Source organism: Sinocyclocheilus grahami, unplaced genomic scaffold, assembly GCF_001515645.1.
Source record: "Sinocyclocheilus grahami isolate Dianchi unplaced genomic scaffold, SAMN03320097.WGS_v1.1 scaffold68.1, whole genome shotgun sequence".
Lineage (NCBI taxonomy): Eukaryota > Metazoa > Chordata > Actinopteri > Cypriniformes > Cyprinidae > Sinocyclocheilus > Sinocyclocheilus grahami.
Window position 1 is genome coordinate 636,806 of NW_015505247.1, and position 17,247 is coordinate 654,052.

At 36.2% G+C, this 17,247-nt stretch overlaps 1 protein-coding gene across 6 annotated transcripts; it reads right to left on the reverse strand.

The window, feature by feature from the left end:
• Nucleotides 1-1,936: 1,936 nt before the first annotated feature.
• Nucleotides 1,937-16,658, reverse strand: gng2 (guanine nucleotide binding protein (G protein), gamma 2). Of its 6 annotated transcripts, none has more exons than XM_016272235.1 (4): nt 16,522-16,658; nt 8,102-8,183; nt 2,582-2,694; nt 1,937-2,473 (listed from the first exon to the last, which is right to left on the reverse strand). In XM_016272235.1, exons 3-4 carry the CDS (start codon nt 2,666-2,668, stop codon nt 2,345-2,347), a joined length of 216 nt encoding a protein of 71 aa, XP_016127721.1. In that variant the 5' UTR covers nt 2,669-2,694; nt 8,102-8,183; nt 16,522-16,658; the 3' UTR covers nt 1,937-2,344. The 6 variants fall into 6 exon arrangements, with proteins under 6 accessions (XP_016127721.1, XP_016127722.1, XP_016127720.1 ...); XM_016272236.1 differs by lacking the exon at nt 16,522-16,658 and adding an exon at nt 16,274-16,402 and having other exon boundaries at nt 2,582-2,686; XM_016272234.1 differs by lacking the exon at nt 16,522-16,658 and adding an exon at nt 16,274-16,399.
• Nucleotides 16,659-17,247: the final 589 nt, after the last annotated feature.

Sequence of the window (17,247 nt, forward strand, 5' to 3'; positions counted from 1 at the left end):
ATGGTGGAACAGCTAGCAGTTATTCAGCTGAGGGAGCAACACACTCAGTTCTCAATCCGAGACGGGGGCTCGACCTGCAGTATGCTCCGAAGTTGGAACAGCTAGCAATAATTTACTTAGCTGTGGGAGCACACACCTAATTCTCAGTTGAGAAGGGGGCTCGACCTACAGCATGTTCCAATGCTGGAACGCTAGCAGTAATTTACCTTGGCTGAGGGAGCACAAACCCAGCTCTCAATGAGAGGGGGCTCGACCTGCAGCATGATTGTAAAATCTATGAAGCCGAAACCCGGCTTACTTACCTTCTGGACATATCTCGATGAGTGAAATAAACACTACAAGACGAGCACCCGGTTTCTGAACCCAGCAGCGGGGGTGCCCACCGAGGACCTACCCTAGAAAAGAGACAGAAACACACAGGTCCCGGGAAACACTGCAAAGAAACTAGCAGAAGGGTATACACACAACCACCAGTTCATTAGCAAAATACATATATTTATATATACATATATTTAGACATGGATCGTACTCACCCACCATGGCTCCTGCGTCAGAGCTCTGTCCGGAGAAGCCTCTAGACCGGACCATCAGTAAGATGGTCACTATGAAGCCATAGAACCAACCAAACCTAATAGGTCCAGTATAGGAGACTATAATGCAGGAAATTAAAGCGTTTTTTCAATGTATGCTTCAGACACGGGTCACGACGAGGCGTTCCCCATAGCGACCCCTAGAGGACGCAGTTCGAAGTTCCCATGAAAGGGAACTGACTGTTTTCTATTGTCCTTTTGCATTATCAGCACACGTTTTTTTCTGTTTAACACTGTAAAGCTGCTTTGACACAATCTGTAAAGCGCTATATAAATGAAGGTGACTTGACTTGACTATCAACACATCAAACATAAGCAACACACAGCATATTCATAATATTTTTGGTAAAGTCACTCACGTGAAAGACTAGACTCAAATCACATAAGGCTTAGATCATTAAAATAGACAGCTGCAGGCACCAGAGGGCCATGTGATTCATATTACGCTCACAGTACATACTATGTAAAGACATGAATGATTTACTAGATTAATTCCTTACATTTTCCATTATTTTTGCTTTTTATTCAAATGTCAGTTTGACTCTTAGATAAGTTTTATTAATACATTTAAAAATTAAATTCATACAATTAAAGGTTTATTACCTTATAGACCTTAATCAGAATAGAAAATCCATTGAATGCACCGTACTTGTCCCTCACAGCCTCATTTTCAGTCCTGTTAAATATGGTGTTCTAATATGGTATCTTTTGACAAATGGAGAAAGAAAATTGACTGGCAAAAGGATAAAGAAGAGCAATTTGGCCAATGTTTTATATTTATTTATTTATTGAAAATTTGCTAAATTAATACATAATTGTATTGCTATATTTAACAAAGCCTTTAATTTTTTTTATTTAAAAAACAATTAAATACAAATATCTAAATACATCTATTTATTTGTTATTTGAAAAGCCAATTATTTATTTAAAAAAAATTTTTTACTTACTAAAAAATTAATAATTTATTGCTTCATTTTATTTTCAAATGGCACTCCTATAGCCTTTCATATTAGTCAACTGACTGTGTGAGAGAAATGGATGTATATGAATCCTGGAGATGGATGAGTGGAGTCAGGGATTCTGATAAACTAAACATGAGACATTCCTAAAGCTTCCTTTCAATATGTACTCAATGATTTCCCCCCACTTAGAAGTTTAAAACGGAGAATTAGGAGTATTTTTTCAAAAATATTTAAAATGTTGTTTTCTCACATGAGATGGATGAATCCAGTCAAAACACTCATAAAAGTCCACTCATACAAGTGGTCCATACGACACATGTGCAATATGTCTTCTGAAGTTAGTAATGGGGAAAATGAAGCTTTTCGAAACTCTGAATCAAACAAATAAGAAAGCAATTTAATAATCAATGGGCTCTAAGATCAGTGATCAGAATAATGATCACAGTCCACTAAAAATCAATAAAGACAAATATTTGAATATCTCATCAGAACCACGGAAACCTTTGAATACTTGAATATTTTCACAACACATCCTGGCTGATCTGCTACAATGACAGTCACTCCTGTTTTTTTGCTGCACTCCCTTCTGAATTTCAACAGATTCTTGTAACTATACTCAGCTTTGGATCTCGAGGCCACTAGTTCAGTTGCTTTAATTGGGGCTCATAGAGAGCCAGGAGAATTTGAGGGTTCTCCACTGCATCTCTCCAGCCCTTGTAAAAGATCAACAAGTTTTATGTCCATGAGTGTATCCCAGAGGGAGCAGGTGAGTCCATGGCTGGGCAGCGCTGCTTACAGGATGGCACAGAAGAACTTCTTCTCCCTAAAGGGGTTCTCGGACGCAGGCACGGGGGAGAGCAGGGGATCCTCTTTAGCGTGGGCTTCGCAGTACGATGTCAGATCTGCTGCTGCTTTTGAGACCTGATGTTGATTCATGAAAACACAAACAGTCACCAAACAATGCTCACAGTATTTAACCAAGTGAATTGGATTCATTTGAATGAAATAATATGTTCATATTCGTCTTACCTTTATCCTGTCGATATTGGCCTCCATCTTGAGCTGCTCCACCAGTTTGCGGGCCTGAGCAATGCTAGCAGTGTTGTTGGTGGCCATGAGGCTGCCGGTTCAGGCCTGTTACACTGTAACACACATGGAAGAACAAGTTCAGCATAATTGGCATGATATATATGGATAAATGTTTAAAATCTAGCAGGAAAATTGATACTGAGGAGTTATGTGTTCAGTTATGTGCCAGTGTGCATTAACTTTCACTAATTTGATTTGAGCAAAACAGTTTATATGTTCTCTAATGCAGTGGTTTTCAAACTGGGGTTCAGGACAACATTTGGAGGTGTTATGTACAATTATAAAATAACTAACTAAATAAAATTCAGTGAAACAGGTTAAAATGCGTAATTTTTCATTCTACTTTCAAAATCATGAGATTCATCACAAACTATACACTTACACGAAAGATTGGGGTGAGACAGAGTTTCTTTTCTTTTTTTTAACTGATCAAACGGGACAGTAAAAACATTTAAAATGTTGCAAAAATTTTGATTTCAAATAACTGTGACTTTTAAACTTTTTAGAAGATTAGAATGATTCCATAAATATAAGTACATTTTAAAATATACACAAATAGAAAGGTTATTTTAAATTGAAATAATATTTCACAATATTACAGTTACTTTTAAATTACTGTTACTGCATTTTTTATTTAATAAACTGATTTTTAAAAAAAAACTGACCTCAGACTTTTGAATGGTGGTTCATTTTTAATATTCATACATATAGATTCGTTTTTTCACAGTAATATATTCTCAAACAATGATTCCTTCAGAAGGGAATCATCATATTTGCTGGTCAATACCATCAAAAAAATTTAAGAAATCCTTGCTCTAGAGTAATATGGCAGTACAGTGACAAATCAATGTTCAGGCTGGTTAGTCATGGTTGGTCTGAATCTGGCTGACAAAAGAAGGGTGGGGACACCATTATATTATCATCCCATGCTGGAGAACAGCATCAAAAGCACTGATACAGTACCTCACTTCCTACCACATTGTCTGCTTTGAGCTATTTAGACTCTGAAAACTCCATGGTAATTTAAAGTCTCTCACAGAAGGCCACAACACAGTTAATAGCACCAAAAAAACATACATCTGTTGTTTGTTTTTTGTTTTTTTGCTTCCCTCACAGTTGTTCAGTCATCGATATGTAATTTCATTTGAATGTAACCTATGACTATATATGAGTAGGGGGTAGAAAATGATTATTAGTTTAATATAAAACCCATCAATGGATAGTCCCCACCACGACAGAAAAATCAAATGCGTTTGCGTGCTTCTTTCATATTCGTGTGGCTCTGCCATATGGGTATTGATAGCACACTGTGACACACCTGTCATGACTGTGAGCTCAAAGGTCTGTGGTGTATCGGAGTTTTTCATCTCAGCCGGCTCTCCTACAGTGAGGTTAAATACAAAGCCCTGCTGCTGAGAGCAAACAGCAAGGGTCGCTAGACTCTCAGCTGTCATACTAACCTCATTAAACTACTCTAGAATATGGAGCCCAACCAGGTTCAATGAAAGACAGCAGAAACGTACTATAATTTAACAACGTCCAGCATAATTTACCCGACATATTTACTCCTCTATTACTACTGCACAAGACACACCTTCCCTTGAGTGTTTATAATGTGAATCTAATTCAATATTCAAGGTTTAGCCATTAATGAAATTGAAAATGAGAGGAAACTCCAACTTGCCCTGATGGAAACAAGTTCATCACGGCCTATTGACTCTCCACTTTTAAACTAATAAAGCTTGCAAATGTAGTCAGTATCTTGACATCCAAATGTTTGTGGAACATGTCCTCACTTTGATCACATCATCTACAATTCTATTTCCTGATATGATTACATTATGATTCAACAGTTAATGCATCACGTTGTATGCCACCAAAAATAACATCATCGGATAAACAAAGGAATAAACACAATTATGTTTAGTTAAAGACATTTAACTAAATTTATTACACAAAATCTGTTCTAATGAGAATCCAGACTCCAGTAAAAACATTTTTCTGAAAAGAGCAGCTCTTCATCCTCAGCTCCTGGTCGCAAAACGGGTTTCATTAAACCTAGTGACCATCCCAGGCATCTTTGCTATGGACCTCAGTTGCTAGGCAACTGAGATACAGAGCGATCTGACAGCAATGAAATGTTCCACTCCTAAAATCAAGGATGGAGCTCACCAAAGGCAACTTTAGACCGGGGACCCCATACATCTGAAGAGTTCAGAGACACTGAACTCTTCAGCACACTGCCTACCTCTGTAAATTAGGCCTAAAGAGACATTTACAGCCAGACAAGGAACATCAACACAAATCCAGCATGGAGTCTATGTTTAAAAGCCATTTTAGATTGCAGTCTCTATTCGTCTTCCGGGAGCTCAGAACTTTACCTTATAGGGGGTCAGCGAGAGGGGGGATTAAGACACAGGAGACCAAAGGAGAATGTCAGTGATAGGAAAGAGAATAGTGCCAGTAAGTTTAAGAGTGTGGAGCCTGCTGATATACAGTCAGTGTAGAACATGATGAGCTAGAGACATCTACCGCCAGTTAACCCTTTACTGCAACACTCTCAAAGTGGTCTAACCCAGGGGCTTTCAAACTGGAGGCTGGGGGTCAATGAAAAAATATATATATATATATATTTTTTTTTATTTGACAAAGTTAATTTTTAATTTTTTTTTCTATGAACAGCCACAGTTTATAGCAGGAAATAAATATATCTGCATTTCCTTTTGTGAAAAAAATAAGAATAATACATTCTCTATTCTCTATAAAAAATAAAAACGTTTCTTCAGTTTCTTCATATACAACTAATATAACTCTAATAGTGGGTGGAAAAAAACTAGATGTGCTGTAAACTTAATACAAATGAAATATTTTACAGATTATATTTTAAAAAATTGCTTAAGTGCTCCTGCAGCAAAGATAACTATATGAGTTTTCAAATTATTTTGAGATTTCTTTAAAAATTATTGAATGTCTTTTAATATTAATGAATGTCTAAATCAGAAATCATGTCAGAAATAATGTAATTAATTGCAATAATTTTATTCTACTAACAGCTCTAGTTTTTAACAGTAAATAAATATATCTGCATGTCATTTTGTGAAAAAAAATCTCCATAAAATGTTCTATTCTCTCAATAAAAATGAATTAGATTGAAAATATATATATTTTTCAGTATTATCTAATATTACTCTATTTAGTGCAAAAAAACAAGATTTGTTGTCAATTTAATACAAGGTAAATATTTTCTTGATTATATTATTATAATTTGCATTAGTACAATGGTTAATTAAGTACAATATAAAAATATAAAAGTATAATATAAATGGCATTTATATCAGTACATGTCAGCTCTTCTTTATAAAACCATGTTTAACCCTTGAGCGCTCTTCGGTCAACTCTGACTGGAGAATTTTACATTTAGAATTTTTTAAATCGTAGCTTCACCAGAATGGTATGACGCTTTGTGACTTTTATGGCACTTGGTATGTGAACACAAAAAACAATTGAGGGCATGATTCGAAAAAGCTAAGTGGTCGTAAAAAAATAGTCACACTCATGGTCTTCGGTCAAATATCGACTATTGGAAATAAATGGGAAATGGGGGGAAAAAATACAGAAATGTTTTGTGTGTACAATCTACAAATCCCCCACAATGCAGAAGATAATTGCACAGCAATGGAGGGGTGAAACTCTAAAACATTTAGAGTGCAAATTCAATACACCAACTCACACACGCGCTGACACACACACACACACACACACCTATGAACTGGTGACTGTAACACTGCAACTATGTAAAATAAAATCAATAATTCAACTACAATGCAGTAAAAAAAAAGTGGACAGCAAGGAAGGGGTTACACTCTAAAACATCAAGAGTGTAAAACAGATACATCCAGTCACACACACTTACTTACACTCACAGACACACACATACAGAATTATACATACTCAAATTAATTGGTATGGCTATAACCATATAGCTAAAATGAGTCAGAAGACTTAAATAAGAGGTTAAAATCAGATCAGATCCAGAAGGATTAAGCTCTGATAAAGCATTCATGTAAATCTTTGTTACATTTTTATAGAATTTTTATGTTTTGTGTAACAAAATGCTTACTGTTTTCAGGTTTGAATGTAGTAATGATAATGCAAAAACCTACACTTCAAATCAACATTTAAAACAACAAAAAAATATAAACCTTGACAAAAAGTAGTCTTTGAGAATGCCTTAATATACATTTAAATCCACAACCTAATAAAAGTAAACAATTATGTATAAAAACAACTAGGGAATTCACAAGCCTCTCTATAGAGTTTTTTACAGGAATCTAGTGGTTACACCACAAAATTACAGGTTTTTCTTTTGTTTTTTGCTCTCACCAGGAGGTGCTATTCTGCCTTCAAAAATTAGATTTTAAAAGACTAGTCTCTATTTTAATCTGAAATACTGCATTAATTGAAAAATAATTGTACAATTTTTTTTACTATTTTCAATGGGGAAATGTTATCATAATTATTGCATAAATATTAATTAGTATCATACAATTCTCTGAAAATACACAAGAAAAAGGAAAACATATTATTGAACAAAAATATATTAGATTGATTTTACTGAAGAAAAAAAAAGTTACATTTCAGGTGTCCAGTCACTTTTGACCGCGAAGACTGTGAATGTGACTCCCAAATAAGGAGCGCACAACAGAAGTTGTTCACACGTTAAAAATAAATGGCGGCCTTTATATTTTAGGAAGAGAGTCCATTGCAAGGGGATCATCATATTTGGGGGTCCTTGACATTGAAAATTTAGTGAGCCGATCACAGCTATGCATCAGCCAGTCTTCACTGTTTGTAACTTCAAGTACTTTCTTTGACTTCAAAAAAATATCTCTATTGATTTGTCCATCACAAAACTGATCTGTCAGAGGTCTATAAAACAGCATGTATATATTTGAAGAAGTACAGGAGGAGCTCATTTAATCTGTATCCCCAGAGAGAGGGCCATATGTGTGCCATTTACCCAACTCTGCCACATTTCTACAGGGGCAGGAAAGCCAGCAGGGAAATGGAAGTGCCACTGCAGGGGGCGTTTGAAGAGTCTGTTATAATGCAACACAACAAGAATGATCGAGGTGTAATATTGAGTCTCCCTGGGCAGAAAATCTTCCTCTAAATGGAACATTCTAAAGAAGAACTGTGACATGTGAAAATGGATGCCCTCTGCCTTACCGCAAAAAAAACACTGTGATGTGAAATTTGAAAGATGGCATTATTATTGATAAACCCACTAATGGTTCACACACTCCCACCCACAAACTTATTAGCGCAGCTGTCTGATAGCAAGTAACACTCTGTTACACTAGTAAACTATGACATATTTTTTAGCACTGCATACAGTGGGTGTTAGTAGTGTTTGTTTCTCCTTTTTTTCTCTTTACATATTTTCTTTCTGGTTCTCACCTTATTTTCGACTCTTTTCACCTTCTGCCTATTTCGTTGGTCTTCAAATGTGAGCTGACCTCCTGTGGTGTGTCTTCAGCCTCTGTTGAGAAAGGAAGCCATGCAGTTAGAGTCCATATGTTCTATATTCCGGCTGCAGCTCAAGGCCTTGTGCAAGTTTGTGTGCATGTGCAAGTGTGTGTGTGTGTGTGTGTGTGTGTGTGCATGTGCTGGTCGAGGGGTTTAGTATGTCACACCTTTCCCAGTCTGTTTGCACTGAGAAACATTCCAGACCTGACTGAAGTTTATCTTATGCACCTATACAAATGCCAAGCCTGCACTATCAGAAGAAAAACAACTGAACAACTGACTTAAGTGCGATGATAACACATTCAGTTGATCGCTATGATTTTTTTTTAAAGATACAGCAGTGTTAAAAAGAACTTTGTTCCATATGGTGTTGGTAGGAACTACTGAAAGTTGGTAGGAACTACTAGGAACTGAGTCACCCTATTGCTGTAATACTTTGTTTTTGCTCGCAGGAACACTCGCAGGAATGAGGAACTAGAGGACTGTCTCACATTTTAATATAAAACACCAGTCACTTATCCACCTATTCACAGGACAAAGCCACCAGCACATTGCTTGTGTAAAGGCATATTTAAATTTTTTATTAAATGGTTTGGCTGTCTCTTGACAACATATATTACGACAACAAAGAAAAAACTAATAATCTTAATGTCTCTAATGTCTCTAATGTTTTTCTTAAACTTATTCAACTCATGCATAATTTTTTTCTATAACACAGCTAAAAAAACACTTTAAGTCATGATGTAATGGACAAATTATTCTTCAGTATTGTGATGTGTATGAATGAAACAGATTATCAAAAGGAAAAAAATGTATGGTAAGGACTTGGTTCGATCCATTGGTTGTTGATTGGATGGAGGAAAATCTGAATGCGAGCTTGCAGTCAATTGTAAGAAAGGGCAGAGTTTAAGCGGACTAAATAATTGGAGAAGTCTGGCATATGTTATCAGAGAAATCAGGTTTCACCTGTTATAATATTTTCTTAAAAAAAGGTCACGGACCAGGTCAAGGTCACGATGAGATCAATCAATCACATTAAGAAAAAACGTATGGTGAATTTCCATTTCATGCCAACTTGAAATCATCTTAAGCTGGCTTGCTGGTCTTAGTTGGTCTGTTGGCTGGTTTCAGAGGAGTTTTGAGCTGAAAACCAGCTTGGTCAGGTAGAGAGACCATCTTAAACCAATAAAACCTCATTAAACCATATAAGACCATCTGAAAACAATCTTAGGTTGGTTTAAGAAGTTTTCAAATGTGTGCAACTGTTGCATGGCCAACCCCACCACCAATGTTACATTCAATGGTAATTGTGTTCATAACCTATTTTACTTCTGTAATGTGGCACATTTCCATGAGAAACAGGATATTCAACAAGAAGGAATGTAGAACAGTCCTTGATTTTATTCATTGTGAATTGGTGAATTGTGAAAAGTGGGCATACTTCAATAAATGCATGTTTTTAAAAATGCTGAGCTATTTATCTATTGTTTAAAATCATCCAATAGTCTGCATGGCCTAAATAACAAGTGATTTTGATGAAAGATTATAAAAACAAACTTTCTACAGGAAAAACATGCATAAAGCACAATAAAGCCGAGAATGTGCATTAAGAACGTAAACAGGGTCAATTTTTGTCATGTTGACATTGCACCAAATTGAGATAAAACACACATACGTGCTTCTCTTCAAAAGCATATGTATGTGTGTGTGTGTGTGTGTGTGTGTGTGTGTAAGAAGTTTCTACAAAAAATTTTAAGTTCTTTTATTGTGACTCGTGTTTCACTGGAATCATACTCCGTATCATAAGGGCAACACTGTTCCAGCTGAGCAACTGATCAAGTTTACTAAGTCACATAAGCCATATGTATGGAGTTTACAAATCATGGACTAACAAAGTTTTAAGATCACATTTTAGTAAAATAAGTCTTTATTAATTTATATAAAAAGTTATAAAAATTCATGGCATTTTACTGCTACTAGTTTTCATTTCAGCTGAAAACAGCAGTGAATTGTCTGTATAGGTACGTTTTTGGAGTTTTAAAACAATGAAGATAGAGGCACATTTTTCCAATGAGCCTATGTTGCAACATTCTCCCCAGGCCTCAGCAGACACTAGTCAGTTTAATAATTTATCCACTGAGCCCCATATGGTACAGAGAGTGTGTGTCTGTGTGTGAGTGAAGAGAGAGACAGATTTATAATGCTTTTCTGGTTTCACTCTAGGGGTCCCCTAGTAGTCACTGACCCTGACACCAGATCTCAAGACTCAAACCATGCCTGTCACACCGTTTCTCTGATGCCGACTGCCACACACTGGAGATTCAATCAGCACATCCTGCAGACAGTCTCAAAAACCTCCCACGTAAATTTGACACAAGCTACCACCCTTCACGTTTAAATATGAAATGTCTCTGACTCTGAAATATCAGTTTAAAAAAAAGTATTGTTCCATGGTTTGTTTCCTGTGGTGTTCGGCTGCCTTATCAGACTGTAAAAAACAGTCTGTTCTCATGTAAGATTCAGTCTTATAAACATAAGACTAGCCTCCCCTCACGTGTTATGAGTTAGGAATGCTATACAGGCAATTCTTCATTAATTTAGCGATAGGCTAACCCTCATACAATATTCAAAAAGGTAATAAAACATTCTTAATCTAAATGAAAATTGATGAGATCATTTGGGATTATCAAGACATGTGTTTTTTAATGAAACAGAAGCTTGTGGGTACAGTGGGTTAAAATTACTTCCTGCAGAATCTGCCACTTAGCCAAGAGCAACACCCAAGGTTCCCGGAGAGTTAACAATATTCCAAACATCCGGGGCTGTATTCTCTACTTTCAACAAAGTCATGTGTATATACTAAAATGTACTCTCACACAGAGTTCTTGGTGTCCCCTTATCAATAAATACAAGGCTTTTCCATCGCCATGTCACTTTAATCACACAATTCAGAGTTTCAGTTTCACTGAAGATGTAATGTAATGCAGTACACACAATTTCATATTACAAACAAAACTTTATAGTTTTTTATATAAAGTAAACAAGTTAGTTTATATTTGTATTATATTTTTATATTTAATATACAGTATATCAGAAATTAAATAATTTTAATAATATTTACTTGTAAGGAGGTCCACATAATGAGATTTTGTCTGGTTTTTGTCCCCAAAGTAGCACACACAGGCACACACTCATATAAAAACATGACATCAAACAACTTTCAGCTCTAGTCTGAAATTAGGTGGAGAAAAGATGCCTGGTGTTAGTATTAGCCAGAGCGGTTGAGTCTACAAACAGAGCATGAAGTCATTTTCTCCTTCATGAGAATACTCTCTCCACATATTCACTCACTGTCTCTCTTAGAATGGAGTAAAAGGATGAAAGAGTTTGGCTATGCTTCTCAGGAAAGAGTGAAAAAATTATAAATGGAAGAAATTTTGTTTGGCTTTTAACAAAGACCTTTGTCTCTCACAGCTGTTCATACTTATACACACACCCGCACCAATACACACACTCCAGACAGCACCAGATCCACCCACTCCGAACAGTGAACTGTAAGATGTGTGCTGGGGTTGCTCTTATATTATTCACATCTATTCAAGGACCTCTCCACTCCCTATTCTTTCTCTTTGTACAAAAACACTTATCCATAGTAATGCTCTTATTCTTTACAAAATTAAACAGACACATACTTTAGAAGAGTGTATCATAAACACAGGGCTCAACAATAAGGATGGCTCAGGGTCAGAGATCAACATTTGGTTTTTGACCACTGAAAATGGGTAATATTCAACAATCTGGACATGACGCGTCATTGAGATCCCCATATCCCTGGGACTGAATTAAATAGGGACTTGAAAATGAGGATTCAAAAAGAAATGTTTATTAAGAACTAAAATCTAAAATCATATTGCAATATGTTTAATACTTCTTGAGTTATAGGCAAGCAAACTTTGGAAAAATAATATTTATGGCACTCAGACTGGTATGTTCAATGCAGTTGTTTTGACAGAAAGAAACGAGATACATTTCTAGTTTCAACATTATTTGTTCTTCAGACATTCAGACATTCCTCTTTAAATGAAAAGAAGTATCATATTTATGGAAATTGACCCACATTTGGTTTTTGACCACTGAAAATGTGTACAATTGAACAATTTACTCATGGAGCCACATTGAAATTCCAATATCTCTGGAACCGAACCATATAGGGCCTTAGAAATGAAGATGCCAAAAGGAAAGTTTGTTAAGACCCAATATCTAAAGGGCATTAAGATATTTTTAATACTTCTTGAGTTAGAGGCATGCAAACTTTGGAGAAAAACTTGAAAAGTGCTCTTTCCCCATTTTTGTATGGTCACCGTTGACATATAATGCAACAAAGATTGCTAAAGTCACTAGATTTTACTAACAGACCTACCCATCTCTGTGTAAAAGTAAAATTATGATGCTGCCATCTTTCTGAAGAAATTTTAACCCCCTGTAATTTGGCTCTGAATCTCAGGTGAAAATTGCCAGTTTGACCCACCTCTACAAAATAGTGGATTACTCAGTAAATATTGATCCATGACATCTGAAATTTTGACTTTCATCACAACACCCAAGGTTCCCGGAGAGTTAACAATATTCCAAACATCCGGGGCTGTATTCTCTACTTTCAACAAAGTCATGTGTATATACTAAAATGTACTCTCACACAGAGTTCTTGGTGTCCCCTTATCAATAAATACAAGGCTTTTCCATCGCCATGTCACTTTAATCACACAATTCAGAGTTTCAGTTTCACTGAAGATGTAATGTAATGCAGTACACACAATTTCATATTACAAACAAAACTTTATAGTTTTTTATATAAAGTAAACAAGTTAGTTTATATTTGTATTATATTTTTATATTTAATATACAGTATATCAGAAATTAAATAATTTTAATAATATTTACTTGTAAGGAGGTCCACATAATGAGATTTTGTCTGGTTTTTGTCCCCAAAGTAGCACACACAGGCACACACTCATATAAAAACATGACATCAAACAACTTTCAGCTCTAGTCTGAAATTAGGTGGAGAAAAGATGCCTGGTGTTAGTATTAGCCAGAGCGGTTGAGTCTACAAACAGAGCATGAAGTCATTTTCTCCTTCATGAGAATACTCTCTCCACATATTCACTCACTGTCTCTCTTAGAATGGAGTAAAAGGATGAAAGAGTTTGGCTATGCTTCTCAGGAAAGAGTGAAAAAATTATAGATGGAAGAAATTTTGTTTGGCTTTTAACAAAGACCTTTGTCTCTCACAGCTGTTCATACTTATACACACACCCGCACCAATACACACACTCCAGACAGCACCAGATCCACCCACTCCGAACAGTGAACTGTAAGATGTGTGCTGGGGTTGCTCTTATATTATTCACATCTATTCAAGGACCTCTCCACTCCCTATTCTTTCTCTTTGTACAAAAACACTTATCCATAGTAATGCTCTTATTCTTTACAAAATTAAACAGACACATACTTTAGAAGAGTGTATCATAAACACAGGGCTCAACAATAAGGATGGCTCAGGGTCAGAGATCAACATTTGGTTTTTGACCACTGAAAATGGGTAATATTCAACAATCTGGACATGACGCGTCATTGAGATCCCCATATCCCTGGGACTGAATTAAATAGGGACTTGAAAATGAGGATTCAAAAAGAAATGTTTATTAAGAACTAAAATCTAAAATCATATTGCAATATGTTTAATACTTCTTGAGTTATAGGCAAGCAAACTTTGGAAAAATAATATTTATGGCACTCAGACTGGTATGTTCAATGCAGTTGTTTTGACAGAAAGAAACGAGATACATTTCTAGTTTCAACATTATTTGTTCTTCAGACATTCAGACATTCCTCTTTAAATGAAAAGAAGTATCATATTTATGGAAATTGACCCACATTTGGTTTTTGACCACTGAAAATGTGTACAATTGAACAATTTACTCATGGAGCCACATTGAAATTCCAATATCTCTGGAACCGAACCATATAGGGCCTTAGAAATGAAGATGCCAAAAGGAAAGTTTGTTAAGACCCAATATCTAAAGGGCATTAAGATATTTTTAATACTTCTTGAGTTAGAGGCATGCAAACTTTGGAGAAAAACTTGAAAAGTGCTCTTTCCCCATTTTTGTATGGTCACCGTTGACATATAATGCAACAAAGATTGCTAAAGTCACTAGATTTTACTAACAGACCTACCCATCTCTGTGTAAAAGTAAAATTATGATGCTGCCATCTTTCTGAAGAAATTTTAACCCCCTGTAATTTGGCTCTGAATCTCAGGTGAAAATTGCCAGTTTGACCCACCTCTACAAAATAGTGGATTACTCAGTAAATATTGATCCATGACATCTGAAATTTTGACTTTCATCACTATACATGTTTATCTTTCTTCAGAAAAAATATTAACAAAATCAAAAAATGTATCCGGGGACCTCTGGTTAAGCTGACACAGAATGAACCATATGGAATATATAATACATATTTTAAATGTGTAACTAGAATATTGTTAGTTAATTAGTACTTGTAAAGCAAATATTAATGGCTTACTCTGCACAGCCATATTTTAGATCCCTTAATCCTACCCCATACCTAAAGTAATCTACTACAACAACTATTTACTATCAATAAGCAGTAATTAGGAGTTTATTGAGGGAAAACACTTAGTGTTCCCATACACACACACACACACACGTAAACTAATTAATACATGGATAAATAAATATATTTTTAATTAAAATATTGGTTTTGTGTGATGTATGAACTTTGTTTGCTGTGAATTCTGATTATTTGAATGTAACTAATATAGCTTTATATATTTGTCAAGATGACTAATATTGTTCAGTTATTGAGTATGTACAGTATGACATTTACCAGTCTTAAAATGATCATATTTTGCACCATTAACAATTGTTTTCAACTGAACATTTGTGCATAAATGCCAAGTTTTCTTGGAGTTACATTACAAAATTTACAACATATATACTGGTGTGGCCAATAAAGTTTGGGCAGGGCAAATACAAATCTAATGGCCTGACTACTATCTTAACTTAACTTAACTTAACTTAACTAAACTACTGGCTATCGTCATGATAAAGGGTCAACATTTCATAAGATGTGTTTGTGACATGTAAACTGACTTAATAAAGAAAAAAAACTAATTAAATAAAGACCCACCAAACCAAGAAGCATCAAGTATGACACATAAGTTCAGTATGTATCTCATCTATCCTGTGCTAACAAAATACTACTAATGCATTCAGACTAGAAAGGCTAATTCCTTTGATTATATGCACTAACAAGACTCATTCCATACAGTGAACACTGTTTAATGTACTCAATCAAGATATATGTTGAGAGCTAACCAGAGCTAAGCCTGCCATACTGTTGAGCGGAACCTCCTGCAAGAACAGCACTGTTCTAGAGTCATCATCACAATACTCTGGGGACTCCTGGGGGATTCCTCTTAAATATTCAACCCCCTCTCTTCTTCTGCCATTTCTCCATCACTCTCTTCTCTCTCCAGCATCTTCTCCCTCCCCTCCCCCATGCTCTCCTCCACTTTCATCCCCCCATCTCCGGCAGCATTTACCCCAAACAGATGCTCGCTGATCCTCATACGCACACCTGACCATTAAAGGCATTTCTGCACTACATTGCACCACGTAAATCACAAATCCACGCTACGTGCTAACAAACACATCATCTGGTAAATAACAAGCAAACATATCCGTCTTCAGAGCTATTTAAGACTGATTTAGACTTGGTACACATGCAACGGCTGTGGACAACCCTTGCGTCCATGCAAGACTAGTCAGATAGAACAAACACACTCATCCATACAGTAGGAAAAAACTGACAATAATCTTGTGCAGTTATACACTGAAAACACAAGTAAACACACACATATATAATAAAACAGTAATTTTTTTCCAAATAAAACATGATTTCATTTAGACAGCTTGCCCCACTGACACATCTTCATGCTTTTCTATCTGCACACACCAACCTCATTCTGATCTTTCTGATGGAAATGAGCTCATGAAAAGATTTTCCACTCACCTTCTCAATGTGTGTACAGCCTAATCTTCAATGACACAAGAGCTGTATGTAACAGTAGCACACATACACTCCTTGTTCTGACACTCTGGCACCCACACATACACACACACACCACCCCAGCTGACAGCCTTCCTCTCGCTCCGCCCATCAACTAGTGGAATCACTCAGGAAGCCAGCTAAAAACGACTTCCTCTTGCTCCCAAACACTCACAAAGACATTGTTTAAAAAGAAAAACAAGATTATTTACCTGCTGCCTCCCCAGTCAGACCATTTTGATGGCTTTTAGTCAGATTCAAGTGCATTGATGCTGATGTGCAGCAATGTGTTGTTTCTGCTCTCTTGCTCCTGTGCATGCATGTGCAGCACAGCACAGAGGTTCTTGCACCGAGCTGACAAGGAACACAGATGATATCCACAGCTGCCCCTCCCCCAAAGCATGTGTATGTGTGTCTAAAAAGAAAGAGAGAAACCCTCCCTCTCAGAGTCATTGTGCACTCACACACACAGCCCGAGCTCCTGTAATCAAAAGCTTAATCTTCAGTCTCACGACATTAGAGTGACAGAAGATTAAAAAAGCAATTGCAACTGGCAACCCTTCAATAAACACACACATACACACGATTACAGTGGCGGTTGAGGTGGTAATGTGTTACAGGATTACAGATGTGTGTGTAACTCACGCTAGATTGTGTTTGGAAAGTAAAACAATTACTCTGTCAGTGTCTCTTGAGATGACTGAGCCTAGGTTTGGCACTTTGGGATCCCCATAGGCTAATTGCAAGCTAAGTATTGCAGGTCACCAGCATATGTTGTGTTTTGGATGCTGGTCTTCAGCATTGGGATGCTGCTGTGCTGGTCACCAGGATTCCTAACTAGCTTGATATGCTTGACTTCCTTGTTCAGCCAAAGTCAATGCTGATTAATCATACTATCCACTGGTGAACATGCTCGAATAGCATCAAACCAGTATTTT